The sequence below is a fragment of the Amborella trichopoda genome, chromosome 1 (genome assembly GCF_054954075.1).
Source record: "Amborella trichopoda isolate Santa Cruz 75 chromosome 1, AtrichopodaSantaCruz75HAP2 v2.0, whole genome shotgun sequence".
Lineage (NCBI taxonomy): Eukaryota > Viridiplantae > Streptophyta > Magnoliopsida > Amborellales > Amborellaceae > Amborella > Amborella trichopoda.
This window is the reverse complement of record NC_142336.1, coordinates 38,568,541-38,588,389: the sequence shown is the minus strand read 5'-3', so window position 1 is coordinate 38,588,389 and position 19,849 is coordinate 38,568,541. Positions and strand designations below refer to the sequence as shown.

At 38.1% G+C, this 19,849-nt stretch overlaps 1 protein-coding gene across 14 annotated transcripts in view; it reads right to left on the bottom strand.

Moving 5' to 3' along the window:
• ABCA1 (ATP-binding cassette A1) overlaps positions 1 to 19,849 on the bottom strand; it is a 169,728-nt gene that overhangs the window by 17,857 nt on the left and 132,022 nt on the right. For 11 of the 14 annotated variants that reach the window (XM_020671012.2, XM_020671014.2, XM_088864481.1 and 8 more), the window contains 5 exons: positions 18,410 to 18,451; positions 18,207 to 18,303; positions 17,856 to 17,983; positions 17,645 to 17,749; positions 2,393 to 2,539 (listed from right to left, as the gene is read on the bottom strand). In XM_020671012.2, the coding sequence (XP_020526671.2) occupies positions 2,393 to 2,539; positions 17,645 to 17,749; positions 17,856 to 17,983; positions 18,207 to 18,303; positions 18,410 to 18,451 (519 nt within the window). The remainder of the gene's footprint in view (positions 1 to 2,392; positions 2,540 to 17,644; positions 17,750 to 17,855; positions 17,984 to 18,206; positions 18,304 to 18,409; positions 18,452 to 19,849) is intronic. The other 3 variants (XR_016053861.1, XR_016053869.1, XR_016053870.1) reach the window with 2 other exon arrangements.

Genomic DNA, 19,849 nt, shown 5'->3' with positions numbered 1-19,849 from the left:
TGGTACCATTGATAAAATATCCATGCTTCCAAGGTCCATAATACACAACTTTTAAGCAATCCGCAAATGTTGGGATTCCATGTTATGTGGTATTAACTCCTAATCTAAAGATTAATCTTTAAGGTGTGATTTGGGTACAAAAAACTATATCCATCTATTAGGTTGGCTAATCATCGTAATCATCATCATCATCAGTGCATTTTCCCAACTATTTAGGATAAACTACCTTTAAAAAAAAAAAAAAAAAAAATTTAGGGTAAATTAAATAACGTAGATTCAGGATTCATAGAATGTTTTGGCAAAGTTTTATATTGGCTGCCCACCTAACACAATCCACCTCCTTTAACCGGGTTTGGGATGGGTTAAAGAAAAGTTTAAGGTCCTCATCCTTCTTAGACCAGTTTATTAGGCTGGCTAATAAGTGGCCAAAATCATTCTACGGCATTCTTAAAAATTTCCATTTTTTGAGAATATTTGACCATATTAAAGTAATAAGCTGCTACATGCATTTAACCCCCATACAAAAATCTGGGACAATTTGTACAAAAGGCGAAATGCAGAAAATAAGGTTGCATTATAGTAATTTACAAAATTCTTGGCACCTACACAAAAATTTGGATGAATGTCTTTTAATGTTAATTATACAAAAATTTGGAGGATGTATCAGCATAAAAGAAAAGTCACCAATTTTCCTGGAGTCTTTTGGTTTATAGTTTGCCATTATGAACTTCTGCCATTCCACTGTTAGGGGAAGAAGGGGGTAACCTAGTTCGGATGTGCAAAACTTCAAATGCATTTTTATACCACTACACCCGATATGCTATAATATCATAGATCACACAATAAATATGAAAATGTAAGTCATAACCACAACTCTTTTCAGAAATCCTATCAGTAATATAGTCATCTACAGTCAATCTTTGGAAATCAAAATAGATTCTACTCTGTGTTATCATTATATCGTATTACAAATATAGAGTGCACAAGGAACAAAAAGAACAAGGTTATAAAAGAAGAAAGGATTCAAATTCTAAGCAAAATGAACAAGGTTGCCCCATAGAGAAGAAATTGAAAATGAAACTGTCCAAGGAATATTCCCACTTAGAAAGCAATTCTAGCGCATCATTACAAGCAATCAACATGGGATTAAACCCAGCAATAGCTGTTACCAGAGAATTTGTATAACAACTCCTGTTGGGCTTGGCTATTTAACATTCGAACTTAAAGCTCCTTCGTCTCTTTTGGGCTATTGAAGGAATAAGCATAGAATCTCTAAACGGAGGCTTCTTCAGTCAATCATACTAAAGGCTAGTAACATAAAACTATCAATGAAATGCTAAGCTTTTGAAAGGTGGCACATGCATGGCTGGAAATGGGACAATAGAGATTAGAGATGGTATCCATCATGGGCACCTAATAGGTTCAATTGGACAATCCACTATGGACACCACTGCTTGTCACTGATTGTTCCCCATCATCGGACCAGGGGAAATTATAAGGGGATGACACTGTTTAGAACGGTCCCCATTACTCATGCTCTATTTATAGTTTGATAGTTAGAATCCAGAGTGCTGCACATAATCCTAGTTTTAAGCAATCATGAATGCAGCCACAGGTCCTCATTCCCAAACTTAGGCTTCCACAGTTGTTTTTAGGCCATTTCTGATAAGTACTCATCTCTTCTCACACTATGAGCCCGCTCCTATAAGCATTCACTGGGTGTTTCAATTACTATTGTTTTGAATTTTGAACCAAACGCAAAATCCTTATGCAGATCATTCTTTTCAACCTATTCCAAATGCTGATATGGGAGCTCTAGGCATCTTCCTCAAGACAGTTCATGCCGACAAGACCTAGAATATTCAACCTAGTCTATTAAAATGAGATCATCATAAGCACTTGGAATAAATCCCACCAAGACACAACATACCGACATTAAGGTATTTGTACCATACAAATGATAAGAGCTACACACCCCGAAGCTAGTAACTAGGTCTAGCAGTTGGAAGATCAAGATAGTAAAATTCCAATTGACTAGTGGTAAATAAAATTATAGAATTAAAGTAAAGATTAACATATATTTGAAATTCCCATACAAAACTCCACAAGCGAATAGTGCTGAGCATTTCTGAACAATCTGAATGTGCCACTTTTCATTTCATAGAAACTCAAGCAGCAAGATTGTATCGATCAATGAATACTAAGTATCATGAGAGAATTGAAAAGAATCCTTAAGCATCAAGATACAAATAATGCATTATCCAGTAAAAATTCTAATGCAAGCAAACTAAAATCAGTACAATAAGCCACGCCATGACTGTAATATGAATGGAAACCACAGATAGTCACACAGATCTCTAAAGAATAGTAGCACCAGTTGTAGGAAATGAACCTCAAGTCCTAAGTAACAGATGGATGCACCAGTCACATTCCAGTCAAAAGTTCCTTCGCCAGATTCAGACTTCATTCCTTGTCTTCGAAGCGCAAGTGAGGCAAGCCCATCAGCCAAGCAGAATCCTGGTGATATTCTGAAAAAGTTCTGGGAGGGAAGGAGTTATAAGAGTCATAAGGAAAGAAATGGCGATGAAGCTCAAAGAAAAACATAACAACGATAATTCTATGGATATTGAATTTCTAAGTTACCAAATTACTCAGCCACAAGACATTATTATTTATATGTGCAAATCAATGCAGGAATGTTATATGTCCAAATCAATCCAGGAACAATATAAGATTGCTAGGAAACTATATTCACAACTTCTGGAAGTTGTAGATGACCCTTAAGAGATAGAACCTCTAATTACATTGTTAATCTATCTAGACAAAGAGAAAGAATCCTAGGATCTATTGCTTTGCTGATTTTGTAACCTAGGACATAAACGAAAGATGCTCAGGTATGGATACTGATGTTTATATGGATAGGACTTGGCATTTCTACAATTCAAGGACAAGGGAACATATACTGGTATCGTGTTTGCATAATATAGCGACATGTATCCAACACGTTTACAGCATACATACCATATTGTAATGCATAATGTTATATTCTTTTCATATTGTATATTTTAATAATTATGTTCTTTTATAGTTACTAGTACCTAACAGTATATAATATCAGTATCGATATTGAATCAGGCACATTAAGCATCTACTCGTGCATCATTTGCACTTGTATCGTAGAACATCATGATACACGACACTTGCATCATAGATACAAACAAGGTATGGAGAATTGGTAGAACATCGTCTCCATACAACCCCTGTCCATATTTGATATGTGCCATATTTGATACGTAAGCATGCATGTGAGTGTGTAAAATTTTTATTTTCCCCCATTATGACAAAACTACCTTTTTTTAATCGTGTTAGTTTGCTATGGAAAACTAGGATTAGGCGAAAATTGGGGACACGAATAACATCCACTCTTAATGCTTCTCCCCCCTTTAAGCAGGAGGAAACGACAGGTTTGCCCCTTACCTAAGGGAATTTTCAGCACAAGGGCAGGCACTCAGAGTTAGACGTTTGACACCTGCATCAATGGTGCCTAAGCACCCAAAAAAGGCCGGCCCACTAAGAGGGGATCACCTCAGCTGAGACAAGGCAGCTGGCCCACAGGCCACTTCAAGGTGCTGCCTCAGGCTGGGTGGCAGGCTTTTAATATAATGCACTATAATATATGTGGCAAGATAAAATGCATAAGTACGTTTTTCTCTCTCTTTATTTTTTGTGTGTGAAAGTGATAGTCAAAGCTCCTAGTTCATTTTTAATTATATTTAAGACCCAAAGGACTTATTTGTCCTTTTTTTCACTTAAAGGGCACTTTTGTACATAATAAAATAATATAATATAGTGGAGAGGTGCATGGGGGTCAAACTTGACCCCATGTGACTCTCTATTTCTTTCTTCCCTCAAAGTCTCTCTCCTTCCTCTCTATTTCTCTAACAATGTTTTTTGTTTCTCTCCATTTTCTCCTTTTTTTCCTTTCTTCTTTCCTTGGTTTGTATTGTACCTTTAATTCAGTATTAGAGCAATGTTGCTCCAAGAGGTTTTTCTGAAACCCTAAAGATTTGATCTGGCTGTGTAAAGGTCTCCAAAAGCTGTACAGCCAGAAACACAAGATTTGACAGAATAATGGGAGGTATAAAATCCTAGATCTGGAAAAAAGGTATAGAATGGGGAAACCCTAATTCCAAGGTTGCTTCATTGAGTTTTGATGCAAGATCAGAAACCCTAGGCCTGGTTGGTGTGGCTTGATGGTGTTAAAATCAGTTGCTGGACTCCTTAAATGGATCACATCCTTGTTTTTGAGTTGTGAAACTTAGTTTTTTTTTTGAGATAAGTAAAGTGGGAGATCTCGGGCCCATGTTCAAAGTATATTTGAGTGACTGGATGTGTTGGCCAGCATCTCCTTGGTGCTTTTCAGTATGTGTTGTGGTCAATGTGTCGAATATGAGTGATTTAGACCATTCTTCCACCTTTACTAGTATACCAGATGTAACCTCCTATATAGGTATCCACGGAGATAACCCCGTCCTGCAAACCATCAAACATGATGCAACAAATTATTTAGAGTGGTCATAGTTTGCAAAAATGTTCATTGGTGGAAGTTAGAAATTGACATATATCAATGGTAAGATTACTAAGACCAAAGAAACAAATCCTTCACATGAGAATTGGGAAACTAAAAATCCGGCTGTTACGTCTTTGTTACCACATTAACTGGAACCATCAATTAGTAGAGGCTTTTGTTCTTAGTGGAATTGAACCAACAGTTTTAATTAGCTAGGGTACAAATGAAAGCAAGCCTATGTGACTTGGGCAAGTGTATGCTGTTTTAAATTTTTTTTCTTTTTCTTTATTTTCACCACCCGGATCATTTACAAGTGTCCAAATACAATATATGAACCAATAAAAAACACAAATAATGCCAAGGATTCTCAATTGCTTGCCATCAAAACAAAAACTTATTCATAACATAAATTTGTAAATTATCGAACACTATGAATGAATTCAAGAAAGCATTGAATGGAGTAATACCGAATACCATGTATCAGGTTAACTCCAAGGACTTGTACACTCCACACAGGGTTTCCTCTACAAATAGTGCATAGGATCTTGGTCTAAACTCACCTCATAACTCAGGAAGCCTAGACAAAACCACTTGAGAGCATAACATGGGATAGTGCTTTGACCAAGCTTCAGCACATAAGCATAACTCAATGCGCATAGACTGTGACATGGCCCCCTTTGGCTTGGGCATGCCCCCCTTAGGGTTCTACCTTCTACAAATTAAACCCAAAGCTAAGTTGAGAGAGAAAAGAGAGAGAGAGAGAGACCGAGAGAGAGAGGGGCATGCCTGCCCTAGAGTTCAGAGAGAGAGATAGAGGCTAATCAAAAGGTGTGGAGAAAATAACCCCCACAGAGAATGTTTATAATATAGAGGCTAGGGTTTTTGAGGTTAGGGTTTTGCCATCATTATGAGACTCAATCTTGACCTTTGATGATAGACACCTGTGGGGTGAAGAGCTCTCATCCATTCATTCTTTAGATAGGCCATCATGATTAAAAAGAATGTGGTGTAACCATTATCCCACAATTTCCATAACCCTGTTCCAATCAAATATTATGTAAAAGAATACTATCTTTTTGCAAATCAATTTCAATTAATCTCTACACTTTCTTATTTGAAATCAATAAAATTCTCTGCATAATGCTTTCTTTTATTTTTCCAATCAAGAAGGTGGCTTAGCACACAAGCGACACAAAAAGGAAAGAAGAAGGGAGTGGGGCGCCCCACACATGGATAGCCATGTGGGCCCCACGCCCCAATTAGTGGGCTTATTTGTGGTGGGCTCAAAGTCCCAACGTGCCCCCACACCCTATATTATATTTTAAAATAATATATATTTTTTATAAATCCATGAAATGTTTTATTTTTCTCTATAAATTAAATAAATTCAAAAAAAGGATTTTTAATAAAATAAAATATCCACAAAGGTCTAAAAATTCATTTTAATTATTTAAAATACAATTAAAACATATTAAAGAAGATATGATGGGAATTGGATCCAGGGAGTTAGGAATATAACAAATATACTGAGGACTCCATCATTTCTTGAAACCGAGTCTCATTGCACTTTCTCAAACTAACCCAATAGTTCCCATGACCCACAACCTTTGTAGGGGTTTATGATTGGACCAACAAAATCAGCCAATAAATGTAGGAGATACGATCCTAGTCCATGGATTATAAGCCCCTCCCTGAAGACAATTCCAGGCCTTATTCCAACACTATGCTCCATGGATCCTTCCAACACAGTCTAGTGTTGCAGGGAGTTATCTCTTCAGTACATGTACACAACACACACCCTCACCCAAAGGGCTGCTTCCCAAAAGACTATCTAGTGCATATGCTGTGTTATGGTAATGATGAGGATTTTGGCCCTTATCCGCTCGACCAACCATCACACACCAGGATCACACCTGGTACCCTAGACAAATCCTAAGTACAACTCCGACCTCATAAGGGGAAAACCCCATATCAAAACCCTTATTGGCTGCGCACAAACTGCCCAGTGCTATGGGTTTTAGACATCACCCATAGCCATAGGGAGTCAAAGCTCAGGTGAGTCTCGACACTAATAATGCCTCACAATTCAATTTGGACCACACTCCCACTGGAGCCAACATATCACTATATATAATTTCAATACATGCTCTCATAATGCCTTTAAATAGACACATAACTTCAACATCTCCCACTTTGCCTTTGAGGGCCTTACAATCTCTCCCTCACATTCTCATCCCCCCATTACAATCTCTCTCTCAAACATTTTTTGACTTATTCTCTCTCATGCTCATTACATAACCTGACAAACTCTTTTGCCAACAATCTTTTCACCAAGAATTCACAAATGTAGCCTTTGTGGGAGTCATGAAGCCTCTCTCTTTGCTGCTTGAATCTCGTCCCGAACATCGTCATAATCCATCTTAACATCCTCAGTATTAGCATCACGAATCGTGGACTCATTGTCGTAGAAGATCTGCATGCATCCTCATTGCTTTGAGTCGTATCTTTACAGCTTAAGGAAGTTCTTTATTCATGCTACTTTCTTTTGTAGCCAGTCAAGCAATATCACATATCTGAATTCTATGGAGGACAACATTACAATATGTTGTTTCAATTGCTTCACCAAGCATAAGTAGGTACTCCTACTGGAATGTTAAGTTATCTGGATCCCTTTCGGCAGTTTATAATAAAATACATGTATATCTAAATATCCGAGCAACTAAAACGACCGTGGGACTGTAGCAACTCCCACTCAAACCAAAATACATATAACACATATTGTCTCAACAGGCTCATGCCTATGCTACGGAGATAATACAACAAGTCTCATGCCAAAATGACTAGATGCCTATAGTCTCGCAATATGCAATTCTCTTTTTGAACCACAAAGATTCAACCACACTAGTCTCTTAGCTGTAAATCTATACAAACCAACAGATCATGTCCACACAACATGTGTCAAGGAAGCCTAACAATATGGGCATCTTAAGTCATTCCCTATAGTTCATGGTCTCAGATAATCGAGGATTCTAGATGACGTAGTCGGAAAAGCAGTGCAAAGAGTGAAACTTCTCCCTTTTTAAAAAAGAAAAATTCAAGACTCAATGTTTTTCCTTTTTATCAAACTCTTGACTTGGTATATTTTCACAAGCAATAGTTAGAAAATAAATAGTCGTTGGAAAATGAAGTTGATAAGGTGGAAGGTTCTAGTAAGCGAATGCAAGATCATGTGATAGTGAGAAGCTTCCTCAAGCTCAAACTAGATCGCAATTAAAAGACTCCTTGGAAGCTACTGGTGACAAGAAGGGTTACCTTATAAGGCTCAGTGTGCTCCAACAACTTTTGAAGGTAAGGTCTCGCTTACGAAACGATCAACCCTCTAATTTTATTTGTCAGTTGCAGCTTGGAATGTCAGGGGCCTTCAAGGCTGGGGTAGAATTCGGATATTGGGGTTTTAAAAGGGCAACATAGTCTTGGTCTTCTTTTCGTATTGGAAACTAACCTTTCTATGGAGTTGAGCCATATTTGGTCTAAAACGTTAGGATGCTATAATAATTTTATTGCTAATGAGATTGAGGGTAGATCCTAAATTTTGGTCTTGTGGAATCCTTTAATTTACTCAATCAACGTGATTGATGTAAATAATCAAGTGATAATTGTGGAGGCTACTCGTATTTGTAATGGAAATATCTCAGTTGTTTCAGGGGTTTATACATCTAATTATGTGTCCCAAAGGGCCATGCTTTGAGACCATAAGAGGGCTTTAGGAGCAACTATTAATCTTCCTTGACTAGTATTAGGGGATTTCAATACTCTATTGAATTCCTAGGAAAGAGTGGGGGGCAACAGTTCTTTACCACCAGATTCAGGCAATTTTGCACAAGTAATGTCGGCTTGTGCTCTTGCTGATCTTGGTGTAGTCAGAGGGTGGTTCTCTTGGTCTAATAGCCAGTTGAGCGAGAGATGATTAGAACGAGGTTGAACCGTGCATTGGGAACTACTGAATGGGTTTTGGCTTTCCCTGAGTCCGAAATCCAGTTACTTCCTAAAGGTACATCATATCACTGTCCCTTACTCGTCTCTACTATGATTTGGGTCCGCTTGGGCCCAAACCTTTTGAAGTATTTCTCTATATGGGAGCAACATCACGATTTTTTGGATGTTATCTCTCATTCCTGGCAAGGCTGAGTGGGGGGGACACCCATGTATCTTTTTGTTGCTAAACTTAAGAGGCTAAGAATCGACCTTCGTTCATGGAGGCTACTCGTATTTGTAATGGAAATATCTCAGTTGTTTCAAGGGTTTATACATCTAATTATGTGTCCCAAAGGGCCGTGCTTTGAGACCATAAGAGGGCTTTAGAAGCAACTATTAATCTTCCCTGGCTAGTATTAGGGGATTTCAATACTCTATTGAATTCCTCGGAAAGAGTGGGGGGCAACAGTTCTTTACCACCAGATTTAGGCAATTTTGCACAAGTAATGTCGGCTTGTGCTCTTGCTGATCTTGGTGTAGTCAGAGGGTGGTTCTCTTGGTCTAATAGCCACTTGAACGAGAGATGCATTAGAACGAGGTTGAACTGTGCATTGGGAACTACTGAATGGGTTTTGGCTTTCCCTGAGTCTGAAATCCAGTTACTTCCTAAAGGTACATCAGATCACTGTCCCTTACTCGTCTCTACTATGATTTGGGTCCGCTTGGGCCCAAACCTTTTGAAGTATTTCTCTATATGGGAGCAACATCACGATTTTTTGGATGTTATCTCTCATTCCTGGCAAGGCTGAGTGGGGGGGACACCCATGTATCTTTTTGTTGCTAAACTTAAGAGGCTAAGGATCGACCTTCGTTCATGGAACAAGGATGTGTTTGGCTATGTTGGGGAATCCATTGTAGTAGTTCGACATCAACTATCATCTTTGCATGATAGCTTACATATGGATCCTTGATATTCATGTTTGAGGAAAAACAGTGCACTTAGAAATTGTAGACTCTTTTGGGCCATGAAGAAAGATTCTGGAGGCAAAAATCACGTTAGAACTGGTTAAAAGAGGGGGATTCCAATATCAAATATTTTCATCTATCGATTGTGGTAAGGAGGAATGAAAAAATTATCTCCTTGAAAGATCAGAATGAGAATTTTTGTCTATTAAGGATGACATTGAAAATCATATGATTGGCTATTTCAAATATCTATTGGCTCAGGAAAGCAATATTGACTTACATATGGTTGATCAGTTCTTATCGCCATTTCTTCTCAATTCTTCTCAGAAGAACAAATTAGTGGACGTAGTAAATATGGAGGAGATTAAAGAATGTATTTGGGATATGAAAAATGAAAATGCCTCGGGTTCAGATGGTTTTTTAGTGGAATTCTACAAGTTTGGATGGGAAGTCATTAAAAAGGATCTTTTTTTGGCCCTTAAAGATTTCTTCACTAAAGGTAAGCTTCTCAAGCAAATCAACTCCACTTTTATATGTTTGATTCCTAAAGTGCATGCACCTAGGGTGATGAAAGATTTTTGACCTATAGGGTTGTGTAATGTCTTGTACGAGATCATCAGCAAAATAATATCTAATCGGCTACGAATTGTTCTTGTTGACATTATTCATCCCAGTCAGGCTGCATTTTTGAAAGGTAGGCTCATTACAGATAATATCCTTATGGCAAATGAACTTATGTCTTTTTTCCATAGGAATTCAACTCGACCTAAAATGTGTTTGCAAATCGATTTGAGTAGTGCTTATGATAGGGTTTTCTGGGATTTTATTGTGGGTAGAATGCATGCTTTGGGTTTTCCTGAGTTATTTGTTTCATGGGTTTGCTTGTGTATTTCCACTATCTCCTTCTCTGTTTTGTGGAATGGCTCACCCAAGGGATATTTTAAAGGGAAGAAAAGTTTGAGACAAGGGAATCCTCTATCTCCTTATCTATTTTGTTGGTCATGGATTTCTTTAGTAGGCAGCTTGACTGTGCTACGTTGCAAGGCACGGTTCCCAAGGCATTTCCTTCAGGGTGTGACTATGGGGTCTCTCATCTATTTTATGCTGATGATGTGCTTATTTTCTGTGAGGCATCCATTTCTTCTGCAAGTGCTATGCGTGAACTTATTTCTAAGTTTGAAAGGATTACTGGTCAGATTTTGAATTCATCTAAAAGCAAGGATTTTTTCTTTGGTGCACCACGGGGAGGATGTGAGAGAATTCTGAGGGAGTTTAGTTCCTTGAAGGAGCCTTTCTAGTCCACTATTTGGGCATACCATTATTTCATGGACATGTGAGGCACAACTATTGCCATAGTCTGATGGGTAAGGTGTTTGGTAAGATTGGGTCACGACAGCCTTTATGTCTCTCATATGCAGGTCGACTTCAGTTGCTTATGTCTATACTCGGAGCACAAGCGGTTTTCTGGGTGTTAACTTTCATTCTCCCAAATAAAAAGTGTAATATGATAGAGAGACTACAGAGAAACTTCTTTTGGGCCAGTGAAGCAGAGAAAAAAGATGTTCATCTTATAAAATGGAGAACAATGTGTCTCACTCAAGCCGAAGGGGGTATCGGGGTAAGGAAATGGCGAACTTCAATATCGCAGGAATAATGAAGTTAGCATACAGGATTTTGGAAAACCCATCCTCGTTATTGGCACGGTTCTTCAAAAATCGATATTTTAGAAATTCTTCTATATGGGAGGCTGAAGCAAGAAGATAATGTTCTCAGGCATGGAAGGGGATTTTACTTGGCTTATTGCACTTGAAAGGCAATGCACAGTGGAATATTGGTAATGGTCAGATGGTGGATTTCTGGGTGGATCCATGGTTAGTAGGTCAGTCATTATCAGATTTGCATGATAATGATATTCAGGAGGATTTGGGGGTTGCTGCAAGGAAGAAGGTTTCAGACTTTACAGGAGGTGCACCTCAGTCTTGGTTTCTGTCCCTTCCCGCATCTGATGTTTTAGAAATATATGGAGGGAGGTTGAGAATTATACACTTCCTCTACAACCCCAAAATGATTCACTGGTCAGGATTCACTCTGTTGATGGCCTATTTTCTATTAAAGGGGCATGGAACTTTATTAGGTATCAAGGTTCATCCCTATTTTTTGTGCACTTTGGTCTTCTAAATGCCACCCACGGGCGAAATGCTTCTCATGGTTGGCTTTACATAATCGGCTGTCCACTTCATTTTTGTTGTAGCAATGGGGCATGCAACTGGACTCTTTATGTCTCTTTTGTAGCAATGATAGCCTTTTCCATCTATCATTTCAATGTGCTTTTGCACAGGGTGTATGGAGATCATTAGCTTGGAGATGTGAAAAATGGTTTGTCCTTGGTTCTTCTGTACCTGATTTACTTAGGTGGTGGTTACTTTTTAGGTTTAAATCTCATGGACCATCTTTGGTCTTCCATCTTTTTTACTACTATTTGGTTTCTATGGGAAGAGCGCAACAGAAGAGTTTTTAAGTTAAGACCCACCAAGAGAAAGCTTATTGTGAATCAGATTACCTTACTTGTTCAGGTAGTAGCAGAAGTTAAAAAGTGGTCTTTCCACTCATTAGAAATAGGTCATTATTGGTATTCTTCAGATAACTTGGCGTCAGCAGAGGTCAAAATCCCTTATTCCGGTGGTGTGGTCATTTCCTAAGGCTCAAAATTACATGCTAAATATTGATGGTGCTTCCTTGGGAAATCCAGGTTTAGCAGGTGGTGGTGGTGGTGGTGGTGTCATCAGGAACAGAGAGGGTGGTTTCATTGCTGCTTTTGCAAAGCATTTTGGTTTTGCTTCGAATAACCATGCAGAATTCTTGGCACTTGAAGGAGGAGTTCAGTTGGTTCATTAGAGGAATTGCTTCTAATACAGATAGAAAATGATTCGCCCTCCTTGTCGATGTCATTCTTAATCGATGTTGTGCTCCATAGAGGCTAAAGAAGATTGCAGATAATTACGGTACCAGACTTTCTTCTCATTGATGGTCCATTGCACATGTTTTTCGGGAGGCAAATACGGTTGCTGATGCCCTCGCTAAGAGGGCATCTGCTGGCCGCGGTACTGTGTGGCGCCATCAACCACTAGATTTTCTTTATTCTCTTTTATTACATGATCTGGCACAACTGCCCTACTAGAGGCTTGTATGATGATTGGTTTTCTCTGCTCATTATCGATGAAAAAACGGGTCGGGGCCTTCTCGTCCACTGACTTCTCCAAAAAAAAAAACAATTAGAAATAGCATGGCGGCTTGGTATGTTTTTCATAAAAAACTTGACAGACCTGGTAAGACTATGGTGATTTTCTAAAAAATATAACCATTGACCTATCGACACAAATGATCAAATTCAATTAAAAAAAAAAACAGTCTTTGAAAATCCTTTTACCGCATTCACTTTTAATTTTTACCAAGTCATGTTATAGCCACAAAAGGAGTCATAAAATCCATCTATGATTTTATCCAAAACAAACGCACGGCTAAAAGATGGTTTTCAAAACCTGACAAAAGTCCAAAATACGCATTTTCTTGGCAATTTGGAGAGCCTAGAATGAGATCCACATCACATGCAACGCACCATATCACTAGACATTACTGGGAGGATAGACACCAAAACCGGGTTCTGTTGAAACGAGCAAATGGATACCACACTCCCTTTGTGCTATATACTAAAATGAGGGATGCTCATCTCTCGTGTTTGATACTTAGACCATAGATCATGATCAAAACACCAAAACCACATCTCCATGTGTTTTATTATCTTCAGTAGTTCACAAACGTACAAGAAAGCACATATATATAAGGGTATTCAAACCTGGCTCTGTCAATTTTGTTTAGCACCTATCAATTAATGTCCTTGCTTTCCATACATAAACATAAAACTAGCCAAGATGTAATAATAATAAAAAAAAGGTTGACAAGAAGGCTATAAGTTATTGAATGCTCTTTCCCTATATGACCTAACCATGTCATGTGGGATAGATTTCATACCTCAAACTATATAGTGTTGTACCTAGCCTTTCTTGATCCGATATTTTGCTTGTTGGAGAACGTTTATGGTCCTGGAACAGTACATAACTGATGGAGAATCACTTGGTCATCATTTGTACATGTCAGGGAAATATCCAATTCTTCAGCACTTGGATTCTCCCTTACTCTATTTAATTCAAGAAAGCATTAAATAGAGTAACACCGAATACCTTGCCTCAGGTTACCCCCAAGGACTTCGTATACCCCACACCGGGTCTCTTCCACTAAACACGCAGATGATCTCGGTCTAAACTTGTCTCATAACTCAGGAAGCCTAGGAAAAACCACTTGAGAGCATAACATGGGATAGTACTTTGAACAAGCTTCAACACATAAGCATAACTCAATGCACATATGCTATAACGTGGCCCCTTTTGGCTTGGGCGTGCCCCCCTTAGGGTTCCACCTTTTACAAATTAAACCCTAACTTAAGTTCAGAGAGAAAAGAGAGAGAGAGATAGAGAGGGGCGTGCCTTCCCTAGGGTTCAGAGAGAGCGAAAGAGGCCAATCAAAAGGTGTAGAGAAAAGAACCCCCATAGAGAGTATTTAAAATATAGAGGCTAGGGTTTTTGAGGTTAGGGCTTTGCCATCATTAGGAGATTCAATCTTGACCTTTGATCATAAAGACCTGTGGGGTGAAGAGATCTCATCCATTAATTCCTGAGATCAACCATCATAATTAAAAGGAATGAGGTGGAACCATTATCCTTCAGTTACTACAACTCTATTTCCATCAAATATTGTGTAGAGAAAATACTATCTTTTTGTAATTCAATTTCAATTAATCTCTACACTTTCTTATTCGAAATCAATATAATTCTTCACATAATACTTTTCTTTTTATTTTCCAATCAAGAAGGTGGTTTAGCACACAAGCCACACAAAAAGGAAAGAAGGGAGTGGGGTGCCCAACACATAGATAGCCATGTGAGCCCCATGCTACAACAAGTGGGCTTATTTGTGGAAGGCCCAAATTCCCAATGGGCCCCCATACCCTATATTATATTTTAAAATAATAATAAGAATTTTATATTCGTCTCTGAATTAAATAGATCCAGAAAAATGATTTTTCCTTATTTATTTATTTAAAAATTCTTTTTCGATAAAAAAAAAGTCAAAAACTTCATTTCAATTATCTAAAATATTATTAAAAATAATTAAACATATTAAAGAAATTTAATGGGAATTAGATCTAAAGAGTTATGAATATAATAAATATACTGAGAATTCCATCATTTCTAGTAACCGTATCTCATTGCACCCTCTCAAATTGGCCCAATAGTTTCCATGACCCACAGCCCCTCGTAGAGGTGCATGATTGAACTATCAAAGGTAGTTAATAATTGTAGAAGACATGATCCTAGTCCATGGATCATAAGTTCCTCCTTGCGGACAAGTCCAGACCACATTCCAGAACTATAGTCCATGGGTCCTTCAAATATAATCCAGTATTGTAGGGAGTCATCTCTTCAGCACATGTATACAACACACCCACAATCCAGCGGGCGGCTTCCCAGACGACTATCTAGTGTACATGCCATGTGATGGTAATGATGAGGATTTTGGCTCTTGTCCTCTTCGGCCCACCATAACATACAGGGGTCACACCAGGTCCTCTAGCCAACCACCTTGGGCACCCAATTCTGATCTCATCAAGGGGTAACGCCACATCAAAATCTTTATTGATTGTGCACAAAATACCTCAGGCTACGAGTTTTAGACATCACCCTGACCCATAGCCAATCAAAGCTCAGGTGAGTCTCGACACTAATAATGCTTCACAGTCCAATCTGGACCACACTGCCACTGGAGCTAATATATCACTATATATGATTTCAATACATGCTCTCATAAGACCTTTAAATAGCCACATAACTCCAACATCATATACTTAGTAGGAAACGCTTCCATCAGTTAGCCAGGTGGTTTCCTTTCTCCAAATTGAGGAGAGTCAAGAAAGTGTCATGCTGCCAGGTCAAGTACTTTACAATTTACCCTTGTTTTGGCCTCATAACCTCCTAAAAATAACGTGGGGTGGAACTTGGAAATTTGGAAAAGGAGGGCAGAACCAAGGAGAAAAGTAAAAGGGTGATCATTGTTAGAAATGGCCATATTAAAGAAAACTGCAGGGATCTAGTTGGTCGGCCAGCTAAATTTAATCATCCACGTCAATTTAATGCTCACAAGGCTTCTTCCACTAGGAGTTCAGCTGCTGCTAGTACGGATCAGCTGGTATAAAATGCAATCCAATCTTCAGTTTCTACTCCAAAAGAGATTATACCAATCCCAAAAGGAGATTGAAAGCCTTCATTGATTGTTCGCAGTTAGATGGCCCCTCCACATCCTCTTCTTCATCCCTTGCACATTCAAGTACTCATGTTTCTGCCAATCAAGTTATACCAATCCCAAAAGGAGATTGGAAGCCTTCATTGATTGTTCGCAGTTAGATGGCCCCTCCACATCCTCTTCTTCATCCCTTGCACATTCAAGTACTCATGTTTCTGCCAATCAAGTCTCCCTTACTCTGTTTGGATAATCCTGAATCATTGATTCAGGAGCATCAGATCACATGATCAATATGTCCTCCCTTTTTTCTTCCTATTCTCTTGTTTTGGTTAGTGCTGGGAATGGGTTGGGTCGAGTCCGGGTCGGCCCCAATCCGTACCCCACCCGACTCCTGGGTAGGTAGACGCAGCCCGGATTCGACTCTTTGGCAGGTGGACTGGGACCGGGACCCGGACTCGGACCGAACTTTTTGGCTAAATTTACTTTGTTATGGTGCCTTCCATAAAAGGATGTGTCTTCACAGCCTATGCAAACACAAGAACAACGAATTGGTCAGGTGATCCAATACAAAATCATACTTGTGTTTCTCAGCATGTTCAGTTCCCCATAAACAAATTGTTACACCTTCCACGAGTAACTCTTTTTGGACCTGGTGAATGAACTAACCTTGTAGAGACATGGGCTTTACGATATGTATGAGACAGCTTTGAGACTCGACCAAGTCTTTTCCAAAATTATATTAAAATTTAAGACAGGTGAGTTTTAATATACCCCTGAAAGACTTGGTCAAGTCCCAAGGCTACTTGACTAGGAAAATCTGAGTGTACTCCCTGAGTTTAAAAACCTTGAACAGAGGTATTATTGTGCTAAGAGTAGCTATTAAATTATAAAAACTATGGTCCTTGTATTTCATTTTACCCATCTATACTCTGTTATGCCATTATTTAATTTACTTACGGGCATTGCATTCATATTCATTAATCATTGCATGTGCAATATCTGAGAGTAACTTTCATCACAATGAAGGAAGATTTTTTTCACATGCCCTGAAAGCTCCATCTCTTCCCATCTCCTGCATCACTTCGTTCTCTACATCTTCAACACTAGGGTGATTCGAACAATCCCACAATTAATATTAATTAGCCAACCATTCATCACTCATGTCTAGGGAATTTCATTAAAGCAGCAAATGACAATTCTTTGAAAAGAAAACTGAATGACACAAGGAATAGCAAAGAGATGGAGATAATGTGAAAGATTAAGTTATTCCTAGTCCTATATAACAAGGAAATCAGAAAAGGATGTATGTGAATTTCAAAGAAAGTATAAAGTTATTAGAGAACTAGAGTGTTAGAAGGGAAAGCATGTCGAAAAGGATTTTGCTAAAAGCAGAGGATTACAATAAAAAATATTAAGTTCTAGTTCATGAGCAACATGTGGCTCATGGGAAAGTTCCATAAACGAAAAGATGGACAAGAATCTGGATCACAAAAGCAAAAAGAGCATAAAACCCCTATGATGATATTTACTGGCTTTTTTGTCCATAACAAGTAGCACAACCCAAACATGAATACAGTCTCTGTGGTACTAGACGACAGTTGTGAACTTGTGATTAATAAATACCGATGGATCTAGGGTTTAGGGTTTACAAAAGAAAAAAATGGCCACTTAAAATGTCAAGAACACAAATCACCATAATGTATACTCTCCAGCAAAGTGAAATATCAAAACACCATAAAATAATGCAGGCAAGCATTAAATAATTATATAAAAACTCACCTTGAGTAAAGAATTTGTACTTTTGGTTGCTTTTACAAGTCCCATGATGAATGATATAACCATAAGAATTAGCCCACTTAAAAAGTGCACTAAGAGAATCACATTCTGCAGATATAAACAAATGAAATTAAAATAAATTATAGACAACAACAAAAGAAGTCAATCACATAGAAAGACCAATGCGAATGGGAAGTAAACAAAAGGAGCTAACCTGGGCAATAGTGTGATCAGAGAAGAAAAATGTGAGGCAGTATGTAGACGACGGTATTGCTGACCCATATGCCAAAAACATAAGTGTAGTGGGCAAAATGCCCATGGTTCCAACAAACTGATGGAGCCCTGAATTAGACAAGCATATAGTGAATTATTTCACAAGCTATGGGGCACTATTGAAACTTGCCATCAACATAAGCAGAATCCTCACAAAAATGGAGATGCTTAAGCTAATTAATTTAATGCCTAAGGGAAATAATGAATTTGCCAATTCTAGGTATTGGAATGAAACGACCTGACAACAATTAGGAGAAAAAGGATATCTACAAGTATTATCTGGATCATTTACCGAAAATGTAGAAAAGAACAATTGCAAGTGACATTGGAAATAAGAAGCTGATGAAATCCCAAACAAAAGTGGAGATCCAGTACGCAAGAATAGATACCTGGAATAAGTTCAACTCTGACAATCAATTTAACGGACAATACATACAAAAATTCAGTTACTGGTTATCTTGGATGAAAAATTAAAATAGGAAAGCATCCACATACCCCACTTAAAAGTTGCTGGTGTTTGGCTTTAACCTCCCGCTCCTGTGTAAAAGCAACAAAAGAGATCTAATGATGCTAAAAAAGTAAAATATTGGATCTCTTCAATGGTCTGTGAGAATCAGTAAAATTCAAGCTAAGAATGAGCATTTCAACATCCAGATGTCATACAATCCAGATTTCAAAAAATCTTGTTTCTTCTCTTTGGGGATGAGGGGAGAGTGTTGATAAAAGGGAACAGGTAAGAACAATAAAAAATAGTAGTACATAATATACAAAATTATGATAAAAGGGTTAAAGTGGAAATCATATCTGTAATGGAACGTCATCATTATAGCGGTTCAGCTCTATTTTTATTAAAGGTCAGTGCTGATAAGAAGCTAACCTAATTGTTAGTTGACAGTATTATCCAAGTTCCGAACATTTCTTAGGAGACAAAGGTAACACAGTCGTGTAAATTGCAACAGCGTGCAATTTGAACACAGTGACTTTCATAGAAGTAAGCAAAACATTTCAAGACACTTGATTTCTATATTTGTGCCATGTCCACCAGAGTACGCATGGAGAAGCACACAAAGTGAAGGTTGTTTTACGGCAAAGCTTGTCCAAGATATAGAAGGTATGCAAGTTTATTTGTAAGTGCAATTTGATAATTTCCTCTAAGCAACTGTATGTGTGAATAATGTCACACATGAAAAGTCTGACCACAATTAATTTTCATGTTATAAGCATTACATAGTGTGGGTTCCATGTAATGCACAGCTTAAGTAAAAATGTCAAGTCGTGAAAAAGAAATAACAATTACATCATATACAACCGGGATGTCACCATGGGTTTGATTGGTTAATGTGTTGACCACACAGGTTTGAATCTCACTGCTCAACTGCCACCAAAGAACTAAGATATAAGCATTACCAATACTTTTGCTATTTGCACCTAAACACATGGGCAGATACATTAACTAGAGCTAGTTACAGATACATTAACATGGGTAGATACATAGGAGGACCGAGGACCAATAGAACAATAGAACTTCCCTAAAATAGTCAAGTCTTTTTTGTAATTTATGATGGTAAGTAGTTCAAATGATGAAAAATATGTAAGTTTTAGTTTTAGCATTTTATAATATCAGCCAAATAAAAAGAGAGAACTCTAAGGTGACACCCCAAAAAAAAGAAGAAACACAAGAACACAGAAGTGAAGAACCTAAGGGTACGTTTGGTTCGTGCGTAAGTATTTCCCGGGAAATATTTACATATGCAAATACTTTACCTATGTAAATATTTGCATATGCATTTTTTTTACCATGTTTGGTAGCACATTTAAAAAGCATTGTGTAAAGAGTTTCATATGATTGGTAGCACTTGGTTGGGGTGAAAATATTGCCACCAAACCTCAAGGGATACTTGTTCCTAGTGGAAAAAGCAAGTAAATAGCAGAACT